Source organism: Molothrus aeneus, chromosome 5 (assembly GCF_037042795.1).
Source record: "Molothrus aeneus isolate 106 chromosome 5, BPBGC_Maene_1.0, whole genome shotgun sequence".
NCBI lineage: Eukaryota > Metazoa > Chordata > Aves > Passeriformes > Icteridae > Molothrus > Molothrus aeneus.
In genome coordinates, this window is record NC_089650.1 from 18,834,509 (window position 1) to 18,856,965 (window position 22,457).

Sequence of the window (22,457 nt, forward strand, 5' to 3'; positions counted from 1 at the left end):
GAAGGGAATAGCCAGGAGTAGAAAAGACAAATTATGAGCTGGCATTGAAGGCAGGAGATTTCCCATTGAGTAAAAAAGAGAGGGAGCTGTTGGGGGGGACATTGTTTTTATTGCTTTTTCATTATCTGTTTTTTCTGAGAGGTGATGGGTTCAGACATTATATGCAAATTTCATCTTTACCACAGATGTGTTACATCTAGCAGTGACTGTAAGTGAAAGAGTAAGGTCATGCCTCATGATAGGTTTCTGTGAAAGGCTGTACTTAAGTTACCTGGGGAAGTTGTGTGAGCCTGCAGGGAGAGGCAATTGCAGTAGGAGGTCAAGTTCTCTAGAAGGAATGGTCGATAGAGCTTTGTGCCCCTCAAACATCCCTGGAGATGCCCAGTCAGGTGTAGTGCTTTTGTCTCTCTTTACACCAGAGGCTGAAAGGATGCTGGAAACTCAGCAGCTGGATTCTGCAGCAGCAATCTGATTAGTGTCCAACAAATGGCTCCTAGCCAGGTTTGTGACAACCTGATCAATCAAATTCAGAAAATCCCTTTTTAACTTCACAGCTGACATTGGGAAAGATCTGGGAACATGTTTGAGAATTGAAGGCACCTGCTGAACATGAATGAGAAAGAAAAAAAAACAGACAGGCGGATGGAGAAAGAAATGAATGGAGGCTTGTGTGATGGTGTTTGGAAGAAAGCAAGCCATCTTAGGTGCCAAATTATGTCCTTGCCTGCATCACATGGCAAACATGAGACTGCACTGTGATGGCAACTTAATGTGGATGCATTTTCATGTCTTGCTTTTGCACTAGGAAAACACACCTGAAAGTTTCTCCAGGTGAGTTACAACTGACATGTAAAGCCTGAGGAGAAAGCTGGGATCCAGCAAGACATGGGAGAACATACCCAGAGTGCCTGTTGTTGCTATTAAACACCATCTGTCACAGACCTACGCAGGAATTCAGTATGGGATTCTTCTTCCATCACAAAGGCTACATGAAATAATCTGTGTCTTAGCCTCACATGCATCATTGCTGAACGTAAGAATTAGTAGTTCATGCTCACTTTTAGTAGCCATGGATTGGACCCAATATGTCAACTTCATGACTTATTTTCCTGACACTGCCCAAGACTTAAACAGCATGGATTTTCTTTTTCTTTTTCTCCCTTGCTGTTTTCTTCTCACTCAAAGCATTGTAGAAATGGTTTGTTTTTTTAATAAAACCTTTTTTAGGTGCCAAGTAAGCCTGCAACTGCAGCAGGAACAGTACCCCAATGTTCTCTCTTTCCCCTTTGGTTCTAACAACCTCTGAGTATCAATCGAGAGTTGCTTCGCAGAGGAAAAAAAAGATAATAATGAATGACTTAAAATACCTCTGCTCAGGAAAATATGAACTTGATTTCAGTTTCAGAGGGAATGACATTTTTCCTGGCTCACTCACTGACTCTAATTGAAGACCAGCAAGATCTGGTGTGGCTCCAGCAGAGACCTCCTATGTTCAAAGTATCTGGGAGCTTGAAAGAAGTACCGTAGAGTTTGAATTGGCTCTAATATGCTACTGATTGCTATCCATGACGTTTCCCTGGAGCTTTAGAGAATATCTGTGTACTTCACACTTGCAAAACAGTCAATATCCTTCCATGGTGTGATAGGCAGTGGGGCCAGGTAAACAGCACTTTGGAAGGAAGGCAGAGTGATCTAATAGGGACTTATGGCTTGGTGAAAAGTGAGTTCAGCTCTGCTGCAGTCTTTGTGTATACTTGGCTTACCACTTAAACTTCCCATGTCTGAAATTTTCCACAGGTAGAATGGGCATGGGAGTATTTTCTTGTGCTCCAGAGACACTGGGTGATGGAAAGCATCAAGGGGTGAAAAACCACACACTACCAGAATGGCTTCCATTTCTTTGAGCAGAGGACAGCAATTGCATGCATGGAAAGCACAAGCTGAAACCTCACCCAGCAGCACTGGTTTTGCTGCTGCAAATTGGGACCTTGGGTTCAGTACTTTATCTGTTCGCCTTTGTTTACCTGACCAGTGATGACACTAGTGGGTTTGGAATGTCATCTTGAGTGGCGCCAGTAAAACTTTCAGACCATGATCTGCCACTCTCTGTTCTAGAGGGGCCATGTGTGTCATGGAAAATAAATTTATTTTGAGGAGTTTAAAAATGTTATCGAGACTATTCTTACATTGCTTTTCTGCAAAAGCAAGCATTAGTTACTTCTCAAATAACCACACAGACCTCAAAGGAGGCCATAATGATCCTTTAAAAATGCTAAAATAGTCTCTCTATGCATAAAAATGCCAACATTTTCAACTCATGCCATTCAAAGTGACTTCTGGAGGGAAGCTGTGGATTTCCAGCTTTCTCAGTGGTGTCTGAAGCAGGATGGTTTGTGTGGGGGCTAAAGGTGGCATTATGCTGCATTTCTGTTTTTCTGATCACCAGACCAGAAGAGATTGGCTTAGTCTCTGATACAAGCTGGAGTACCTCAAGGCTGTTGCAACATATACCTGACCAAATCCTAACTGCAAACAAGGCACCACTGTAGCAAGGGACTCCTGGAACGTGATGTCTTGTACTGTTCGTCCTTTGGCCACATCCCCTCAGTGAGGGAAAGCTTATGCATTTCTTGGCTATGTGGGAGTTCCTGATAACAGGAATGTAAACCACCAATGTGCAGCAATGTTAGCAAAGGGCAGGATCTGACTCCATGGAGTCAGGCAGCAACAGAATTAACTGAAATAGCATGATGCTTTCTGTCTGAAAAAAAGGAAACCACTGCCTCAAGACTAGATCTTATTTGTTTTGGGCCTTGGGCAGGTGTTGTTTTGGAATGCAAAATCACAAATGTCACAGTGTCTGCTTAAACTAATAAATGAGAAAAATGCACATTTTCCAGAGAAGAGATACTTCAGCCATGAGAAGCAGCTTTAACTTAGTGCAGTAGAAGGCTACATGGCAAACCCTTCTCATCATTTCCCTGATGCACTCCAACAGGGCTCCCAATGACTATCTGAAGATCCCAGCATGACCTCGAAAAAACCTGTGTGACACAGCAGTACCTGATGGAACCAGTGCAAAATCCCACGATAAACTAGCATGACCCACAGGACTGACCCTGTGACAACATTTGATTTATGGCAAATGACATGGATTTAATCACTCACTGGAGAATGCTGAATGACGCAGCAGCGTTGCTCACTGTGGCTCTACCGAACTGGCACGCTCCAATTGGCTTTGGGAACACACCCATTGGGTGATTCATACAATTAAAGAGCTGCCAATCCTCCCAACACTAATGAAATGCATCTCTGCTTTACTGGTAGCACTTTCTAGCAACCCATTTAGGCTTTTCTGCTGCTCTCATCACCCTAAGGTATGAGCACATCACAATTGATGGACAGCTGGTTTGCTGTTGAGGTTAAAAGGAAAACCTGGCTCCAAATAGGATGGAATTGAGTAATTCATGAGTTTATAAGCAGAGTACAAATATTCAGTCAGATAATTAATTACTACACTGACTTAGAATGGATTGGATGAGGTACCCCCACCTTGGGAGGGGGATACATTAACATTAATCTAGGAATGCTAAGAACTGTGTGTTCTAAGTAAACGAGCATTACAAAATTGTTGTAGTGTATAAACTATATCTCAAATGTGGTTTGAGGTTTCCTGCAGACTGTGAGAAAGACACTCTGGTTCTTCTCCACTGGAGGGAAAAGTAAAGATAGCTTCAAGGTGCACAGCAAGCTGCCTACTAAGATCACTGATGTATGAGCATATATCAGCCAGAGCAGGTGAATAGGAGTCAGTTTTCAAATTCATTCCAGTTGATTCAGCCCATTTAATAGCACAAAACAACAAATAATTTTGCTTACATTCCATCTGAAGACATTCCATATATAGGGGAAATCCTGGATGACATTGATAAAGGGACATGTGGTCTCTGCTTAAGTCTCTTTTCTCTTCCTCTGTCATTCTGGACCAAGTATGACCCAGACATGCTGGAAGATGTAGTCTATCTAGGACAGGCAGTTGGGTCTGTCATGAACTAAACTAGTTCAATAGTATTCTCTCAAACCTTACAACAGACTTAAATTTCCTATTAGAGCCTCAGTTTCCTTTACTTCCTTTGGTTTAACACCCATGAGGATCCAGCTCACTTCCTTCCCTGCATGAAAATGAAATCTTCCCTTGCTGTAGGGTCTATGCTGACTCCCCACTCATGTTTTGCTGCTGTACAATTAAAAACCAGATTGTCCCTCATTCACTCTCCCCATCCTCCTAATCTAATGCCCTGGTGTTATCCTGATTACAGCATGTAGAGATGTGAACTGATCTGCCTCCCATCTTGTCATCTTCTCTCGCATATCCGACCCAGTTCCCAGGGTCTGATTTTGTACAACTATGAACATTTAGTCTTGAAAATTGATCACTGGCCCAGAGGCTAGATGTTTGTTACCCGAAAAAAAAAAGATGACGTTACAGTTATTTTAGGTCCTGAAAAGGGCAGGAAGTCCTACTACATTAGCAGTGAAAGGATCAAGAGTGGCTCAAGAGGGTCTTGGCAGGTTCAAAAAGTCACAACATTTGAAAGCATAGTCCACATTTGATCACCTATCAACAATTTATCAATAGCTCGGTGATTAAAAACAAAGCTCTTTCACTTCATTAAACACATTCAGTGCCGTTTGCTCTACATTCCAAATGGCTGAACTGATGTTCCAGTGCAGCCTATTTTTAGTCTTTCTGATTAGTTCATTATTTAGGAAAAGCTACTGACTGTGTATCTGTTGCAGAGATCTAATTCTTAATGTAGATCCCAAGGAAGAGAAGAGCTTCACATAGGTCTTAAGAATTTATTTGAATGTGGAGTTTGACCACTGTCCCTGCTGTGGTGCAGCTCAGTGAAGTGATGAGCCTAGAGCTTTCCTCTCCTTGAGTCTTTTCCTTCATTTTTGTTATGGGAAGAAGCCGCCCTGTAATATATTATAGTTTTTTTCCCTGAGAAAACTAAGATACAGATTGACAAAACTAGCAGTCTCAGTGAGAATTAAACAAGATACTCAAAATAAGTGATCTCTTGGGTGTCTGTGTAAATCACCACCTCCAGATCAGATTTTATTTATTTTAAGAACAAACTATTTCTTTGCTGGTAAATCCTGCAGTTTTGTCATGAATCCAATGAATTTTTCTCTGGTAAGCTGGTAAGTGACAACCCTGGAGACAGAAGTGGCCATGTATCCCCAGGGCAGATACCACATGGGCAAAAGCATTCCAGCATTGCCTCTTCAGCAAGCTTCAGCCCTCATGTAAAAGGACAGGATCTGCAGGTCACATGGAGATTAGTCTCTGTGTCCTTCAGCCCTGCCTGCTAAAACTGCAAAGGAGAAATCCAGCTGTGATGGCATCTACTGGCTCCCGATTTCTCAAGCACTTGCACACACGTCTGGGCCAAGCTCCATTTTAGAACCCAAAATAACACAATGCACCTTCCATAGGGACAGAATGAGATAGGATCATTCATTTATTTCAGACCACCTGTGGTTACCAAGCATGGGGGAAAACCCCTCCAGCCACTTAGGTATGCCTCTTTGGGGATATGGGAATTAGATCTGGACTGAGAACTAAGAGAGGTTCTTACTACAAGTGCCCATGGCACAATGGAATGTGACCTTGCATGGGTTTTGGAATCTGCACACCTGAGTAAACACTGCATCCTGACAACTCTCAGATGCACAGCTAATTTGCCTGTGCAGGGCACCATGCTTGAGTGGCCATTAGAACTTGAAATACCTAAGCTAGCTTGCTTAGAGTTATTTGGGAATCTCCTCCTGGCACTGCCTGGTGTTGGGCAGGCAGGGTCTGTTCTGCATTCTGCCTGGAGAAGGAGATGAAGTCAGTTCTAGGTGTAATACCCTCTTAGTAATGTCAAAAGCAACAACACAGAAACAAGTTGTACACTATTGCTGTCTTCTGCTTTGCTGCCTTTCAAAAGTCATTTGTCATCTTAGAGTGTCACTTCTTTGATGTAGGGACAACAGTTTTGTGTGTGCACAGTGTCTAGCATAAAGGTGTTTCCACCCTATGTGAAGCATTTTTTGTGCAGCTGCAATGGCATAATGGCAAGAAAAGGTAAAATTCTCAGAAAATCTCCACCAAAGAACAGCAGCCAGAGAAGAGCATTAAGTGTTAGTTCCTGTGCTTTATCAAAGGTAATCTAGCCAAGACATGGGTTCTTTGCCATGAAAAATGTACCCAAAGACTCGAGGAGGACAAACTCATGTGCTTCCAGTATGAGACCAGCACAGAGCCTCAATATATGAGGTGGCCGTGCCTGCCTTTCTTGGCATCACCAAGTCAAGTCTAAAATGTCATGCTCCAACTAGTTTGTTTCTTCTTTTCTTTTTCAAACTTCACTGTATAGAGTCAAAACCACTGGTCACACTTTCCAAATTGCTGGAGGTCCAAGACTGGTTGGTCTATACGATTGATCCTGCCCAGTCTTTCTATGTCTGAACCCTTCTTTCTCCCACAGACTGGGGTAGGAAGGAGTGAGAGGGAGCGCTGTTAGTGGTGGTAGATGTTGGCATCAGCAGGTGAAAATCCATCCCATTCCACAATTCAGAGAAGATGGATGAGGAGGTCTGTCTCTCCATCCATCCAGCTCTCTCTGATACTCCTGCTTCTCTCAGCAATTCAAACCTCTCCTACCTCTGAGTCCCAGGATTTCTTCTGACTCATCTTCCTCTTTCAGACCATGTATCTCAATTATCTCCTTCCAGCACACTGCAATCCTATTACCACCTTCCCTTGTCGTGCTGTGGCCAAGTCCTGGGTCCTCTCTTGCCTAATGTTTCCTTCTGGCGAGCTGTGCTTTCCAGCTGTCACAGACCTTTCCAGCCCCAAATGTCCCTCCATTTCCAGAGTACAGAAACGCTTTCCTCCACATCTGAGTTGGTTTATTCCCAGAAACAACCCATCCCTTCAGTTTCTGCAGAAGAATAAAAGTCCTCCCTGGTCCTGGTGCCTTTATATTGTCACAATGCTCTTTCTCACAGTCTTGCTTTTCTCTGAATGCTTTCCCCCTCACTGTTCCTGTAAATGTGGGCCAAGCTGTAATGATGCAGCACACAGAAAAACACCTTTCTCCTGTGATCTTAGACAGCCCCTGGAATTAATTCCTGGAAAGTCATTCTTGTCCTTTCTGAGTTATGCTTTCCTGTGAACAGATGGACAAAGTGATGGATGAGGAGGGGAAGAATGGAACAATGATTGAGAAAGAGTTGTGCAATGATTAGGTGCTCACCCAAAATTTAGAAAAATTGTCAGTCCCATGCATTTTTCTGTGATGTGCTGCTGTTTGCATTGCAGTTCACTCAGCAGGGTAGACATATTATTTTCTCTTTTGCTCCCTTTCCCAAAAGCAAAGCAGCTGCACTGCTCTGCTCTGCTCTTGGCAGTTGTTCCCTTTGAGGCTATTGAGTACAGTTCCAATGGAATCCTCAGCTAAAGGACACTGTGCAATGTTGAGCTCCAATTATCTCCAGCAGCAAGCCTGTTCACAGCTGCTCTGTTGCCCCAAACCCTTGCATTTCATGAGAGATGCATTTCATGAGAGACCCTATCATCCTCCCAGGCTTCCTCCCAAATTCTCCTATTGAATTTTTTCTGTGTATTTTCTCTTCCTTGAAAGAAATACATGGCTCCTACTTTTGGAGACACATGAGCAGCAGGAAAGATTAAAATGACTCCATGTTTGGAAGACTTAGAGGTCTAGCCCATTGTGCAATCCCCCCAAGCCTGGAAGATATGAAGGAACAAAAGCCTGGTTATTTTTTAGGGAGCAGCTACATGTCTCCACTTCTGTTATTTCACAGGTCAACTTACAATTTCTGTCTGTGCTGCATACACTGAGATCATAGGGCTCCAGGCAGGCATTTTGAGGAATATCTGGGACAGAAGCTTCTACACCAAACTGTAGCATCCCCCATACCAAAAGCATGCACTGCAGTACTGCTTGGAAGTAATTGGAGGAGAAAGGAGCCTGGAGATAGCTATTCCTGGACCTTTCCTCACTCCTGCCCAACTGCATTTCCACAGTGCAGTGGGGATCTCAGTCTCTCACTCAAGTGTTTCCACTGGACACTGGCCCCTCTTGCTGTCCCCAAAATAAACTAAAACAGCTCTTCACCCTGCTAAAAATGTTCCTACTGTCTGTGGCCAATTAGGAATTCCCAAATACAGGGAAACCATCCATCCTGTGGTTGTGAAATTCAGTAAAACTTCATAGTGGCTCCAACCCATTCCCTGTACTTTTTGTCTCTGAATATTTAATTTCCACCCCCCTCCCCCCTGCCTTCAGGCAGGATGACATTCTTTTCTGCTCAAGTCCTTTCAGTCCTTTCAGATCTTGAAGCTCCCAATTACAACCACTTTTCTTGTGATGGTGACACCTTAAGAGACAACAGCAGCTGCCTATAAAGGGCCTCTGCCATCTGTTTCCTCTGCCACTTCTTTGAGACAGCTCTAGTTATATACAGAAAAATATTTATCACAGTTCATTCACTCCTCACTCAAAAATGAGCAAGAGAAAAATGCCTTCTTTCATGGTTCTGCCGCTGCCCTTCAAAAACCCATGACCCTCAGCCTTAGGAAAAGGACAATGCTTGAATCTAAAACAAAGCAGCAGAAATTCCTGATGGTTGGTCCCTTGAGACCCTGTACCCTGAAGGCAATTCTGGGGGGTATCTACATTTGGGAATGGCTCCTCATGGCTGCCTGAAAGGCAAAAGTCAAAATCAAACCACTTCATCTTTCATACCAATCATATCTGAAAAGGCGATGCACGTGTGCACATGTGCACACATGCACATTTGAACAGACTTAGTTGTCAGTCCTTTTTCACCACCTCTCCACAGAGGCTGGATGGGATGGGATCAAGTCCTCCTCCTACCCAGGAGGACTATGGGCTAGAAATGTAAAGGGAAGAGGGGAAACATCATCAAGGGTTAGGACTGTGGGAGAAAAATCCACACATGAGAGATGATGTGGAAAAAAGAGAAGAGATGAAGAAACAGCGAATTCTGAAGAAGAATGATCAAGAGAATGAAGAAAAATGAAAACCAAAGGTGAAGAAAAAATTGAACTAAGAAAGAAAAATATTATGCAACATCCTCAGGAAGAGATGAAGCTCCAGGAACAAGTTCTCGGAAATTTACTGTTTACAATGGACAGGTCACAGTAAAGTTGCAGAAGTCAGCAAATAGGGTTGGATGAAAAGTCGCTTGATTCACAGTGATCTGTGATACTGAATGAACACAACCATAAACTTGGGAAATATTCAGTGTTCAAGCATTATCCATCTCACTGCAGCTACACTGGTGATATAAACAAGACCTGAAGAAAGAGAGAAGTTCCCTTAGTGACAGCAAATTTAAGAATGAAATGTTGTTATGAAGGAGTGGGAGGAGAAAAATAAAACCAGCACTAAAAAAAAAAATCATGTTCAGAAGGAGAATGAAAACTGAGAAATAGGAAGAGAAAAGTCAGAAAGGGATAGAAAATCCAAGAAACGGAGGTGGATAGTGTTATTCTTTATTTGACAGAATGTATTCTTTATACAACAAGCTAAATCAGAAATTTATAGGTGTTTGCTTCTAGCAAAAACACACATCAGAAAAATCCCTACCCATGAATAGGATGACATTGCATTCTCAAGTTTTTGTATACCATCCTCATTTTCTGTTTTTCACAGCTAGAAGATAGGAGTATATGCTCTGGGGGAATAGGAAATGCAGCATAAAGTCCATATGCTTCTCTGGGGAGTTAGAGATTTGACAGGAAGCTAGTATAAATACTTTAGTCACCTGTGCCACAGAAACAGAAGTGGATTTTACCTGTACTGAAGGGCTTGATATGAAAACTCTGATTGAGTAGCTTTTATGGGAGGAATTTGATGGGAGAGCTTTTCTGTAACACAAGGAGAATAAACAGGTCTGGGAGACAGAAAGCTGTCAATAAAAAAGAGAGATTCAGATAAAGATAGAAATGCAGAAAGAAGAGAAAGAGAAACGTGAATGCCAGCAAGTTCATGATCACCTCTGCCATTTTACACACTCACCCATCCAAGGTGAGGAATCTGTATAAGAATTTTTACCCCACAGGAAAAGCAGCCAAATCAAATTTTCCTGATGAGGGTGAAAGATGATGAAAATGGGAATAGTTAAAGAAGGAACTGCTGGACTTGGTGAACAGCTGGCATAAATAAATGCAGAATCTCATTACCTTTGGGGCTGTCGCACCCACTCACACTAGAAGTGAATTTAGCCCCTGGTTGGTTGGGTATGTCACTGTCAGAGCGGGGACACACGGTGACCTTGGGGGCATGGATGCTGGAAGCACGCACAGCCCTTCCTCAGCCTCGCTCTCCCCTTGCCTACACAGGCAGCGTAAGCAGCGTGGCTCCATCCAAGTCACCGAGGTCACATCAGAGCAACAAGGGGAGAACTGGGCCTCCATCTCTTGTGCATAGAAACACTACAGTGTTGTACGTCATTGCATGCCAGTGCAGTCATCATTTCCGCAGATACAAGAGGAAAGAGACACCCTTGTTTCTAATTTAGTTGTGATAGCATCAAAGAGACCCAAAGCCTATTGCTTTCTGTGAAGCAGGGACTTCAACAATAATAATTCTTTGCACATATATAGCACCTTCATTGCCAGCTACTTACTTTATACCCTGGGGTGTGAAGAAAAAGGACTCCATTTGATTCCATATGCTCTTAATTGCTCTCTATCCCAGATCTTTCCTAGCAAAATATGATAGAAATACCTAAACTCACTGTTAATTTGTCAAATTAGGGCAGTCATTGACACCAGCAGAAATGCAGGCCTAGTTTGCATCTTACATTGCAACTGCACAGCATAGCATCTAGAAACAAAAGAAATGCCAGACTAAGTAAATCTGAGCTCTGTTTAATCCCCGACAAATGTTTCAGGGAAGAGGCAAGAACCACATGGCAGTCAGATAGGGGATAGACTGCCCTTGTGAAATGTTATCCTAGTTTTTTATGGCGACTGGCTTAATTGCTGAATTACAAAACACCCAAAATGCTGTTCACATCCATTAGGAGGACGCTTAATTTTCGTGAACTCTGTCGTAAATGCCCACTTGCTTGCTAAATGTTGTTAAAATCTTGGCCATGAGAGCTCCAGTGGCAGTGAGCTCCACAGCCCTGATATGCATCAAATGAGAAAGCTTTAACTGGGTCTCCTGTGACTCATGTCAGGTCCTCTTGTCTGTGTGTTACAAAATGGGGAAATCAAGAGCTACTGATCCACCTTCTCTAGTCCATTCATTATTCAACACAATCCAATCACTTTCCCTCTCAGTTACCTCTTTTTTTCCAGGCAAACATGCCTAGCCTTCATACACAACCTTCCTACTCTTCCTTGTCCCTGTCCCCCTTTTATGAACCCTATTTTGACTTTGCAACATCCCACCCTTGGATAACACTTGCTTCTGCACTCTTGCTGTCCCCTTTGCTTCACTCCTTATGCTTGGGGACTTGCTGGTGGTGGGTTTTCTGTCTGCAGCCATGTGCTCCATTAGACCATTAACAGCAGTGTCCCCTTCTCTGGCACCCAGTGAGTCACCATGGTTCATGTAGAGCCCTGTGTGGTACACAGTCCCCCTTTTCTCACCAGCCAGTGATATCCTCTGCCCCTCCTCACAGAAGTTCATTCAGACAACCATGGGGCTTGAAGCCCCCAGCCTCATTCACCTTCCCACCTTAGGTATTCCTGAGAATCTCAGAGGAAATCATTCCCCTGAAAACAGTTCAAAAAGGATGACTGCTCGCTGAGACTCTTCTCCCTGACAACCAGAGATCCTTCACTGCAGTGCACAACAACTGCCCCAGGGTTATGGCTTGAGAGACCCTTATTTTCCATTTGGATCCTGGCCTGATCCATGTCTGAGGGTTGCCAGGGAGGGCATTTAGGGCTGCCATGAGCTCCTTCCGGCCCAGTTGCTGGCTGCACGCAGATGAGCCAGCTCATCAGCTGAGCTGCCAGTGAGCCCTCCGGCCATGGGAGGTTGGAGGCAGCAAAGTGGAGGGAGCTTGGACTGACCACAGGCAGTGAGCAATGAGGGGAGCAGAGGGAGGGGCTCGGGTTTCAGCCCCCTCAGAGGTAGCTGGGCTGCGAGTAAGAGGAGACAGTGACAGCAACTGGTGTCATACACTGCTTGGAGGAGGGGGCACTGGCTGGAGAAAGGAGGAGGGGGACAGCCAGAAAGAGGATGGAAAAGTGTTTATTTAGAGCACACAGGCAGCACAGCTCCAAAAGAATGGGGTCCTTTAGCTGGAGGGAATGACTATATGAAAGATGGGGTAAAGACAGGGGGAAATGATGGCAGGGAGAAGAGGAAAGAGGATAGAGAAATGCGTCAGCATCAGCAAAGGGGACGGAGAGGAGCAAGGACAAGATAATATAACAGAGGATAGGATAATATAAGATAGGATAATATAACAGAGCAAGGGGGATGGGCCTCAGAGAACTTGGAGACAAACAGGGAGAAATAATGAAGGAGAAGATGCTTTTGAGAGAAAGCACAGAAGAGACATAAAGATGAAAGAGAAAAATAAAGAGGAAAAACAGGGGAGGGAAATGAGAACAAATTAAAATGGAGATGGATAGAATGAGTCAAAGATGGAGGGTGAGGAAAAAGCTGGGGTTATATAGGCAAGGGAAAAATAACTTTTAAGTGTATTGTATTTACACTGCGATCTGCATATGCCTAAGCAGAGGCTGCCTAACTGGCTGGCTGCTGCCTTGGACTGGGGGCTGAGCAGGGAGGGCATGAAGCAGGACCCCTGCTGTAAGCCATTCCTCCGGCAGCAGCCCCCTTCTCTCCTTGAGAGCCCCCTGCAAGGGGGAAGGTTTCATGCCCGTGAAAGGAAGGCAGCAGCACATCCCCTGTCAACGAGTGCGATATGGAAGGGAGAAGCAGCGCAGAATGGAGCAGCGAGGGCTCCCCCTGGGATAAACCGGGTATGCTTGATTGGGAATCTGCTCTTAAAACAGGGGCAGGGGGCAGAGCCATCTGAGAGCCTGAAATGTTCCCTGCTCCCCCCGGCAACCGCCTCGCTACTGCTTTTAAATTAAATAAATATGGAGATTCTGCTGTCAAACCTCAGTGGTTCTCCTCCCCCAAAACTCTTGCTTAGATCATACCAAACCGCAACCAAGTGAGACGGGGGCTCAGAGGGCTGCATGGGGAAAGGGATGGGTTAAAAGTGAAACATTAGATAGGAATAGCTCCTGGTCTCCCTGGCAAAGAGACATTTGTTCTATCTCTGTGTAATTTCTTTATACATTACTGCTGCCACACTGAACCTCCATGTCCCTCCCACTGCATTTCACTCTCACTCTTTTCAGCAAGGCAATTTCTGGTGCATTTCAGGACAGTATTAACCCATTCCTCTTTCTCTGTCAGCAGGAAGATTCATAATTTAAAAGCAATTTAGAAGTCTGTTCTAGCAACTCACTAGTGAGGAACAGCATTTCTTTGTCAGATCTTACAAAGGAGCTGAGCCTGCAGGTCTCAACCCCTCACATGCCTGTCTTCTCTGTGACTTCAGGCAGGTGTGAATTTAAGCTGAGAGGAGAACCAAACCCACCCAAGTCTGGGATCCTGAGTAATTCTTCCTCACCATCTGCCACCCCACTTTTTAAAATCCTTTATCTTTTTCTTCTTCTTCACCCAAGGCCTGTCCAGTTTTGAATCCTTTTTTCCCCGTTAGATGCAATGCCAACAACAATCAGCTCTGTGCCTGGTCATTTCCTCCTGCTGCATCTCACGGCTGGGCTAGGATGCTCCTGGTCCTGAACTGTGAAGACATGGAGACCATGATTTAATCTACTGCTACATGCATTGAATTTTCAGATAAGGCCCTGGATTAGGTCAGCAAGGATGAAAGGAAAAGACTCTTTGTAGATTTGTGGATCTTTGGAAGTAGGACGGCAGGCAATTCTGAGAGCAAAACTAGGGACACTGACAGGAAACAACAGCTGAAAGAAATAAAATCATGAAAGGTAAGAGGGAAAACAGGGAAAAAACCTACATATAAAATGGATGTGAAAGGAAAGAGGTGCACCAGGAACAAACAGCAGTGGGAGAAGGCAGTGAGAAGAAGCGACGCAGCGCCAGAATTGTCTGGCAGAAGCTTGTCCACTGCCTGTGCCCTGCCTCACTTTGCTGTCAGCTCTTCATTTTTGCAAGCACTGGATCTGCACTTAGCTCTCATGCACTGTTCAGATATAACAAGCTGGAAAGGGAACAGATCAGCTCATTAATTCTCCTTGGGAAGGGTCTCTAGGCAGGAATTATTTTCTCCACCAACATCCATTCAATTACTTGCCTTCACACCAGTCAGATCTACAGGGATGTCTAACCCCATGTGCATCACTCATGCCTGCCTGCCCTGGACTCTTCTCTCCAGCCTTCTCAGTACAAAAGCCTCCCAGACCTATCCGTTTCTTAATAATAATGACAACATGACAAAACCAATAACCTACAGATACGAAATACATTTCATTTGCTTGCTTCATAAGACCCTGATAAGGCATCGTCCCTCACTTTTTGAGATCCTGTAGGAGATCTACAGGAGCTAATGAAAGAATTAGACAGGGCATCACTCATAATAAAAAGCGGTTTTAAAACATTCAGTGCCAAGAAGGAATTAGGCTGGAATATCCGCAGCCATTTCAAAGTTGTAAGAGGTTCAGCATCCATGTGGGGCATGAGCTTGCAGATCTCAATTGTTCAGTGTTCGTGTGTGTTTTGTGCCTATACAGCTAAAGGGTGGAGAAATTTTTCTTGAAGGGCAGTGACTTTTGAATCGCCCAGAGATACATTTGGGCAACCCCAAAGTCTAAGAGAGAATCATCTGGAGGAAGATTAGGGAAAAAAATCAGAAGCATGATCTGCAGTAATGTGAACTGACACCACCTGTCTGCTTGAGTCCCACCGTGGAACAGGGGCTATCTGTAGGACACAAGAAAGGGGGTAAAGAAATCCCAATAGAGGAGGAACTTCCCAAATTACACTCTTCTTTGAAGTAATACAAAGATCTGAAAGTGCTGGCTGAAAGTCCATTGTAGGGAATAGAATGATTGAAGAGAGGGAAACCCAAAAATTGAAAGCCTGGGAATGAAATTCTCCAAGAGGAGCTTGCAATTCTAACAACAATGTGTCTCTGCATAGAGACCAAGATAAGTACTCACATCCATTTTTGCTACTGGATCTCTTGGCCAAGAAGAGAAAAGACAATTTAGTATGATAACTTGAACATGAGGTGTCCACCATCTCTGACAGCCTACAGTGTTGACTAATGCCAGCGTTCCTCCACGTTTCCAGAAATGAAGGCAACATTATCAGAGGCTTCCTACCAGTAGCAGATGGCAGTTTGAACTCCTCCTTTGATTATTTTCTTGTTACAAAGCCTCCTGCCCTCCTCTTCACTACCTCCCTCACCCTACAGACCTGCTCTGACATCTGCCCCAGGGAGAAGAGTGCCTGCCCCACATCCTCTATCAGGTCCCTCTGCCACACCATGGGGAGGCTGTGCACAGACCAAGGTTTTTGTCCTTTTTACAGCCTCCTGAGATGAAGCTCTTTCCTCCATAAATCTACCCACTCTATGTGTCATGGGGGAAAGGAGTCTTTGCTGCATCCTTCTCTCTCCTGTTCACCAGCAGGAAGCTTTCACCAGGGAGAGGGAATCAACCAGGGACGCAGTTCTGATTCCTTATGACAAGAAAGAAGATACCCCCCAACTAAGTTGATCAGGCATGACAGTAAGAGCCCTGCCATCCAAGGGCTGGTGGGGATATTTGGCTGTGCTGTCCTGGGACCAAGGGAGTGCCAGCCAGCAACCCATGCAGGCTGTGGGGCTGCAGGAAGCCAAGAAGAGGCATCCCAGCAGTGCCAGTGCCAAACCTATGCTGTGCCACCTCACGAGGCAAATCCATGCTCAGGCCCTGCTCAGCGCATGCCCATGGGGATGGTTTTGCCTTCTGCTGAGATGCTCCTGAAACAAAGTCTTTATCCAAGTTTTAGTGCAACCGGTGCCCTCAGGCATGGCACTCAGAGCTGGGCTCAGCTCCCCTGTGGTGCATTGCACCCTCCTACCCCACTTGCTGCTGCTGGCCAGCATTGAGGGGCTGAGGGATTGGGCCAGCCCGACCCTCACACATGTGGGGTGAGTGAGAGCACCCTGCCAGGGCCATGCAGGTTGTGCTCAGGCTGAATTTCGTGCCGTTCATGCAGGGCTATGAGGGTTTTAGCCCACTGGAGAGCATCAGCAGGGAGGGCAGGGAACCTGGGCTGGCAGCATAACATTGTGGAGGCTGGGGGCACTTCAAAGCTTTTAATTGGAAGCATCCTGGCACATTCTTTTGCCATGCAAGCCACTTCTCAACAGTGCCTGTGGGGTCCTGTCAGATGTAAAGGAGAAGGAGCCCCGAGCTCCTCCAATCTGACAAACCTCACCCGCCCCTTCCTCCTCCCCCTCAGACCGCGTCCCTCTGGGTACGGCTCTGTGGGCAGATAGACATGATCTGAATTCACTGCCTCTCCTGGCTGGGGTCCTCATACCTTCTATCTCAACCCCAGCCTCCCTCCGCTTCCAGCTTGGGGACATGGCTCAGGAAGGGAGCTCATCCCTGCAGCCTCTCTTTCCTGCATGGCTTTGCATTTGGGCTTTTTTTTTTCCCCTCTCTCTCATTAATTTTTAATTAAGGAGATGTCTCCTTCCCTGATTGTAATGAATATCTGTGTGAAAGGCTTTTCATTTTTTATTAATATATACCTCTATGTATTTATCTATTTGCAGGAAATCTGTGCGTGTGTGTGAGCAAGTGTGTTTAAAACATCCCCCATTAATTTACTGCTATTGATTTTCTGGCGTGGATACAGCATATAGTATTCAGCATAGAGCTCCTCTGCAGGATATGTTAAAAGGCAGCAGTTTGGGTTGACAAAGGGCACTAAATGCAGTATGCGTCAAATAGACCATCGCTCAATGAAGTCACTTAGCTATTCAAAACATGTCCAGCCATCACTCAACCATTTGCACCAAGAACGGGGGGGAAATTCATGCTTCTTCCTGGACACAACCATTTCCAAATAGCAGCTTTAGCTTTCTTTGGTGAGAGACATCAAAACATACATAGTTTATTTCCCCCTTCCCCCTGCCTTCCATCTCCCAGTGCTGGGTTAAGAAAATAATTTCTGCGGTACCCACTTGCCGTTCTCTCCCGACAGGGAGCTCCAGGCACACCCAGCTCCAGTGGACACCAGCAGGCACCGATCCTATCCCTGCATGCCCATGAACCCCAGCAGCCCACTGTCCAGCTGGGAGCTGATTTACAAATAGGGCTTTCACAACGGGCTCTAATGGGCGCTCCTGTTCTCTCACTCTCTCCTCACTACGTGTGTAACACAAACCGTGCATTTACATCGCTTGCCCCTCTCCCTCCAGCGCAGGCTGGAGACCACCTCCCCAGCCCACATGTACGCCAATAGCAGTACTCAGCAACACATATTTAAAAGCGAATCACTGGCCCCTCTTTTCTTTCCCTCTCCCTTTAGAATGTCTGATTCCAGAAGTTGGCTGCAGTGGTGTCTCTTCTGTCATCAGACATGTCACTGAGTTGCTGTTCAGATTCACCACATCAGACTTCAGCTGATTTCTCCATTCAGAGACCTGTTTATTTTAAGCCTTTACCATAAACCTTAGAAAAAAACAACCAAAAACCCCAAAACCAACCCCAAACAAAACCCACCTCTCAACAACAAACAAACTGGGGAAAAACCCCAGCCCCAAACCAAACCAATCAGCAGAAAACTAGACCCCTCTGCATTCAGCCCAGTGAGATGTGGTTGCCTACAGATATTACAAAATGCTCTGAACTCTGTTTGAGATGACTGGTATCATTCTGAATGAGACATTTTGGATATAGCACGGTTGCTTCCCTTTCTCTCTTTTTCCTTCCTAAAGTGAACTAAATTGCATCCAAAGTGCTTTGCAATCACGTCCTCCCCACATTGCCCCTCACTCACAGTCTTGTCTTTGCAAATAAGCCTTGTGCAAAGAGAGCAATTATTTCACTCTCTGGTTGCAGTCGGAGCACGGCAATAACACAGCATTTTGGCATTGCTTACCCAGGCAATACAAACAAGCTGAAGACAGGCAGACTGCACAGTTGCTTTTTGAAAGGATCCCTTGGTGGTTTTGTAACACACACATTATTCTAGTTGGAGGGAGGAAGTGAATTTTTGGAGAAGGTGGGAGTGGGGAGGGTGGGAAAGAAGAAGGAGAAGGGAACAGAACAGTGAATGTTTTGCCTGTCTTCTTGCCTCTGTGCTCTGAGTAACTGAGCCCACCACTCTCAATGCACCGTGAAAGGAATGAAGTGAGAAAATGGTGGAATGTGGAGGGATTTATTGGGGGGGGGAGGGAGAAACGTGGGGTGGTGGGAGAGGAAGGGGTGGGGGGGGGGGGGTGTGGAGGTCCAGAATCAAATACCTTCTAGGCAGCAGGTTCTCCATAATCCAGAATGGGTCATGACTTCCTCGTTCTTTTTGCTGGTTTCGTTCTCACTGACAGTTTTAGTCTTGCAAACCCCTCTGGAGTAAAGCCAGTAGTCGGTCCCCACAGCTATGGTCATCAGGCTGAAGGCAGCGAAAGCACCAACGGTGGTTAAAAGCATCTGAACACCTCTGTCAAAGAGCCCCATAATTCTTCATTATACAAATACCCAACCGCCTTCTGATTCTTGGGGTGTGTGTGTTTAATAAAATAAAAGAATAATAATTCCGACTAATAAGATAATGGGTATAGAGAGAGAGAGATAGATATCAAAAAAGGGAGGTAAGAAAGCCCACGGAAAAGAGTGTAAATTAGAAAGACCACACGGGAAGAGGCTTGCCTTTTAAATCGCAAACGTTCTGGTTGAAATATAAAAAAAGGAAAAAGGAAAAAGAAAAAAAGAAGAGAGAAAAGAACCAAGAAAAACCAAACAAATAAAGAGAGAACCCCCCCCAAAATGAGACGCCTTAATCCCTTTTTCTAAAATTCTGGTCTCCAGTTTCCATATGTAATGGCTAATTTGGAGATGGCTTCCACAGTGAACAGGGGAGCAGCAGCAGCATCCTCAACACAATCTCTCATTATCTGGACCTAGACAGTTAGAGACTGTAAGAGCAGAGATGCAACCTTCAGTCTTCTTGCTTAGCTCTGCAGCCTGCGCCATGAAAATCCTTTTCCTTCCCAGTTATCTTCCTTGGGTTTTTATTTTTTTTTTTTTCCCGGCAGCGGCAGTCGCTCCAATCCTCTCTCACTTTTTCTTGCTTGCTTCTCCTTCCTTTTGCTCGCTCCTACCACCAAGCCAGAGTGCCCAGTATACTGTAAGCCCTTGATTTCAGCTGAACAGGTGCCGAGGTCTTGCCTCCCATGGCTTTTCCGCACAGCCGCGGCGCTCGCTCCCGGCGGAGGTGGGCGAGGAGAGAGGGGGGCTCCTGGAAGGGGGGATTGGGGAGGGGGAGGAGGGGGACAGGCGCGGCGACCCCTCCCGGGCGGGGGTCGCGGAGAGGAGCCCGGCTGCGGCACCCCCTGCCCCGCGGCGGCCCCCGGCGACTCCCGGGCCCCGCTACTGCATCAAGCCGGCGGCGGCGGCGGCGTTGGCGGCGCGGCGCTGGACGGCTCCCCCGCGGCAGCGACAGCGGCGGCGGCGGCGGCGGCGGCGGCGGTGTCGGTGTCGGCGCTGGCCGGCGGTGCTGCAGGACAGCTCCCCGGGCGGCGGGGCGGGCGGAGCGCTCCCGGGCCGCCGGTGCTGCAGGACAGCTCCCCGGGCGGCGGTGCGGGCGGAGCGCTCCGCGGCCCGCGGTGCTGAAGGACAGCTCCCTGCCCGCGCCGCCCGCCCTGCCCGCGCCGCCCGCGCCCCAGCATCCGCGGGCGGCAGCCTCCCTCCTCCTCCGCCCCGCTCCGCTCTGCGCGGGCAGGCACAGGCAGCAGGCAGGCAGCGAGGGGCGGGGGGGCAGCCTGCCCCCGCCCTGCGCCTCGCCCGCCGCTGCCGGCTCCGGCAAGGGTCGCTTCCCCGCGGCCGCCGCGGAGCCCAGGGGAAGACGACGCTGGGTCTCTCCCTCGCTTATCGTCTTTCCCCCCCACCGCCGCCCCCCAGCTCAGCCTTCTTCGCATCCCCGCCGTAGGCACCCGGAGCTGCGAGTGCGACCCGCACACCGCAGTTAGACCCGCACAAAACTTCAGTCAGCCGTTTCTCTCCCCAGGAGGCGGGTGAAATGTAAGGTGGAAGGGTAATTTAAAAATAAGCATGTATTTCTGCTCTTATTGCTGTTGTTATGATTTTTAAGTGCTTGCTCTTCACTCTTCTCGGGTTTGCTGCAAGTTGCATATGTCTTGGTGTTGCTCGTTTTCCGTCCCTCTGCCTCCCCCTGACCAGCGTTGTGTCGATCCCTGTGTTCTTACTTTGTCTTTGGGGATTTCACTGAAATCCCAATGCCTGCTCCAAGAAGCAGACATTTTGGGAAGATTCTTCATGAGAAAGGACGATTTATGATAATTAGTATCATTTTGTTAAGGAAAGACACCACCAAAATTGAATACCTCCGCCCCCTCAACCCTGGGAAAGCAATCCACCTTTCACATCCTCATTTTACACAGAAAGACGCATGAGCTGAATGGATGCAGACTGAAATCTATCACTGTTTAAGTTTTCTGTGTCAGACACAACCCGATAGTACAGGGAACACACACAAAATTGTGCAATACTGACATCTGAGTATGTCATAATCCTCTCTCTCTTCCTCAGCAGTATCATTACACCAGGTTAATTACATTAGTCACCTCCTGGTTCTATACATGTAGCTGCTCATTAATGCAACAATCATGAAGAAAAGAAATAATCTAATTCTTGATGCAACCAATTTTGTTTCTCTCTGATCAGATTCATTGTTCAGTCAAAAATTAGACCAGGAGATCTGCTTGAGGTTCACTGCTGCTCTATGCGGGGGAGCAGCGCTGGGGGAAGGGGGTGCTGGGAAGTTGAACCAGTTGGAGAGCTTCAGCCATGCTGCAATTTCATAACTCCAGTTACCTCTTCTCCCTACTCCCTCTCTGGGTGCAGACTGGGACTGCCCTTCCAGGACAATCTGTCCCAGGACCCATGGACATTAAGGGCTCTATAGCAAGCAGTCAGGGGGCCACTGGCTGCCCTACAGACCCGGGGTCATTTCCCCCATTTGGAGGGCACAATCCAGGCTGCCCTCACACCGGAGACTAAGGTAGAGGTGTTTACCAGTAAGCACTCATGGTGTCCAGCATCAGCCATATACAAATCACCACCAGCAGGCAGAAGAGGCCCCAGGGAAGTCAGAAAAAGGGAGAGGTCATAGAACACAGTGCAGGTCGAGATCACTGAAATCTTCTTTGTGGTCAAGCATAGTACCTAGTTCATCTGGGGGAATCCTAGCCTTGCCCTCTGCCATTGGAGCTGGGGGGGCTCTTTCTGTACCCTGGAGCTGCTGAACAGCTAGGGATGAACCAGGGGGCAGGTGCATACTGTACTCTGCATTTTTAGTACTCTGAGTACAGCCTGCTGCAAGAATGTGGAGGATGGTAGCTTGTGGACAAGCTCTCTGAACTGTTGTCCTTGGTGCAAAGGAATTTGGGAGGCAGAGGGATGTGGAGAGCACCCCTAAGCTGGTGGGAGATTATGGCTCTATAAGGGATGGCCTGTGCTGAGGAAGCTCCATAAGGCTCTTAGCTTGAAAGCTAGGGAAGATCACCCAAGGACCTCTCCTCCCCTTATATATCTCCTGAAAGAGGGAAGGGGCCTTGAAGAGGAAGGCATAAGGGAAGAATAAATAATTCTTGGGGCTCTGAGCATTTTGTTTTTGTGTTGGTGGTTGTTCCTTTCCAACCCCATCCCAATATTCAAATCTTCTCATTCTTCAAAGAAAGATAGAAAGCCTGGGCCAGGAGTCTGAAAGATTCTGAAGAAAAAAAAATCTTAATTTGGCTATTCTTGCACTTAAATCCATCAGGCACAAATATCTCATGTGTGGACAAGAAAACCACTCTGGAAATCTGGACCTCATACTTCCAAGGAAGGCTGGCTCTCAGTTACTCTGTACTCTCAAATACTGTATTACAGCAACAAGACAAGGCTATGTACTCTCCAAAGAAATTGCCAGTGTAAGAAGGCCATGTTAGGGTAGCAATTTCTATAATCTCTGGCTAACAGAAGTCAGACCTATGAGAGCTCAGTGCATCTCAGGATCAGAACTAAACATGGCTTCCTGCCTCACACTTCCCAATTTCCAGAAATAATTCTCTTCCTACTACCCTACTTATATACTCTTAGACCA

At 46.3% G+C, this 22,457-nt stretch overlaps 1 protein-coding gene across 2 annotated transcripts in view; it reads right to left on the bottom strand.

The window, feature by feature from the left end:
* CACNG2 (calcium voltage-gated channel auxiliary subunit gamma 2) overlaps nucleotides 1-19,591 on the bottom strand; it is a 51,871-nt gene extending 32,280 nt beyond the window's left edge. Inside the window, exons 1-2 of one of the 2 annotated variants that reach the window (XM_066550340.1) lie at nucleotides 19,288-19,590; nucleotides 18,598-18,743 (exon numbers count right to left, since the gene is read on the bottom strand). In XM_066550340.1, coding sequence (XP_066406437.1) covers nucleotides 18,598-18,739 — 142 coding nt within the window. In that variant the 5' untranslated portion in view covers nucleotides 18,740-18,743; nucleotides 19,288-19,590. Of the gene's footprint in view, nucleotides 1-18,597 lie in introns of both variants that reach the window. The other variant, XM_066550339.1, reaches the window with a different exon arrangement.
* Between the last annotated feature and the right edge of the window lie 2,866 nt (nucleotides 19,592-22,457).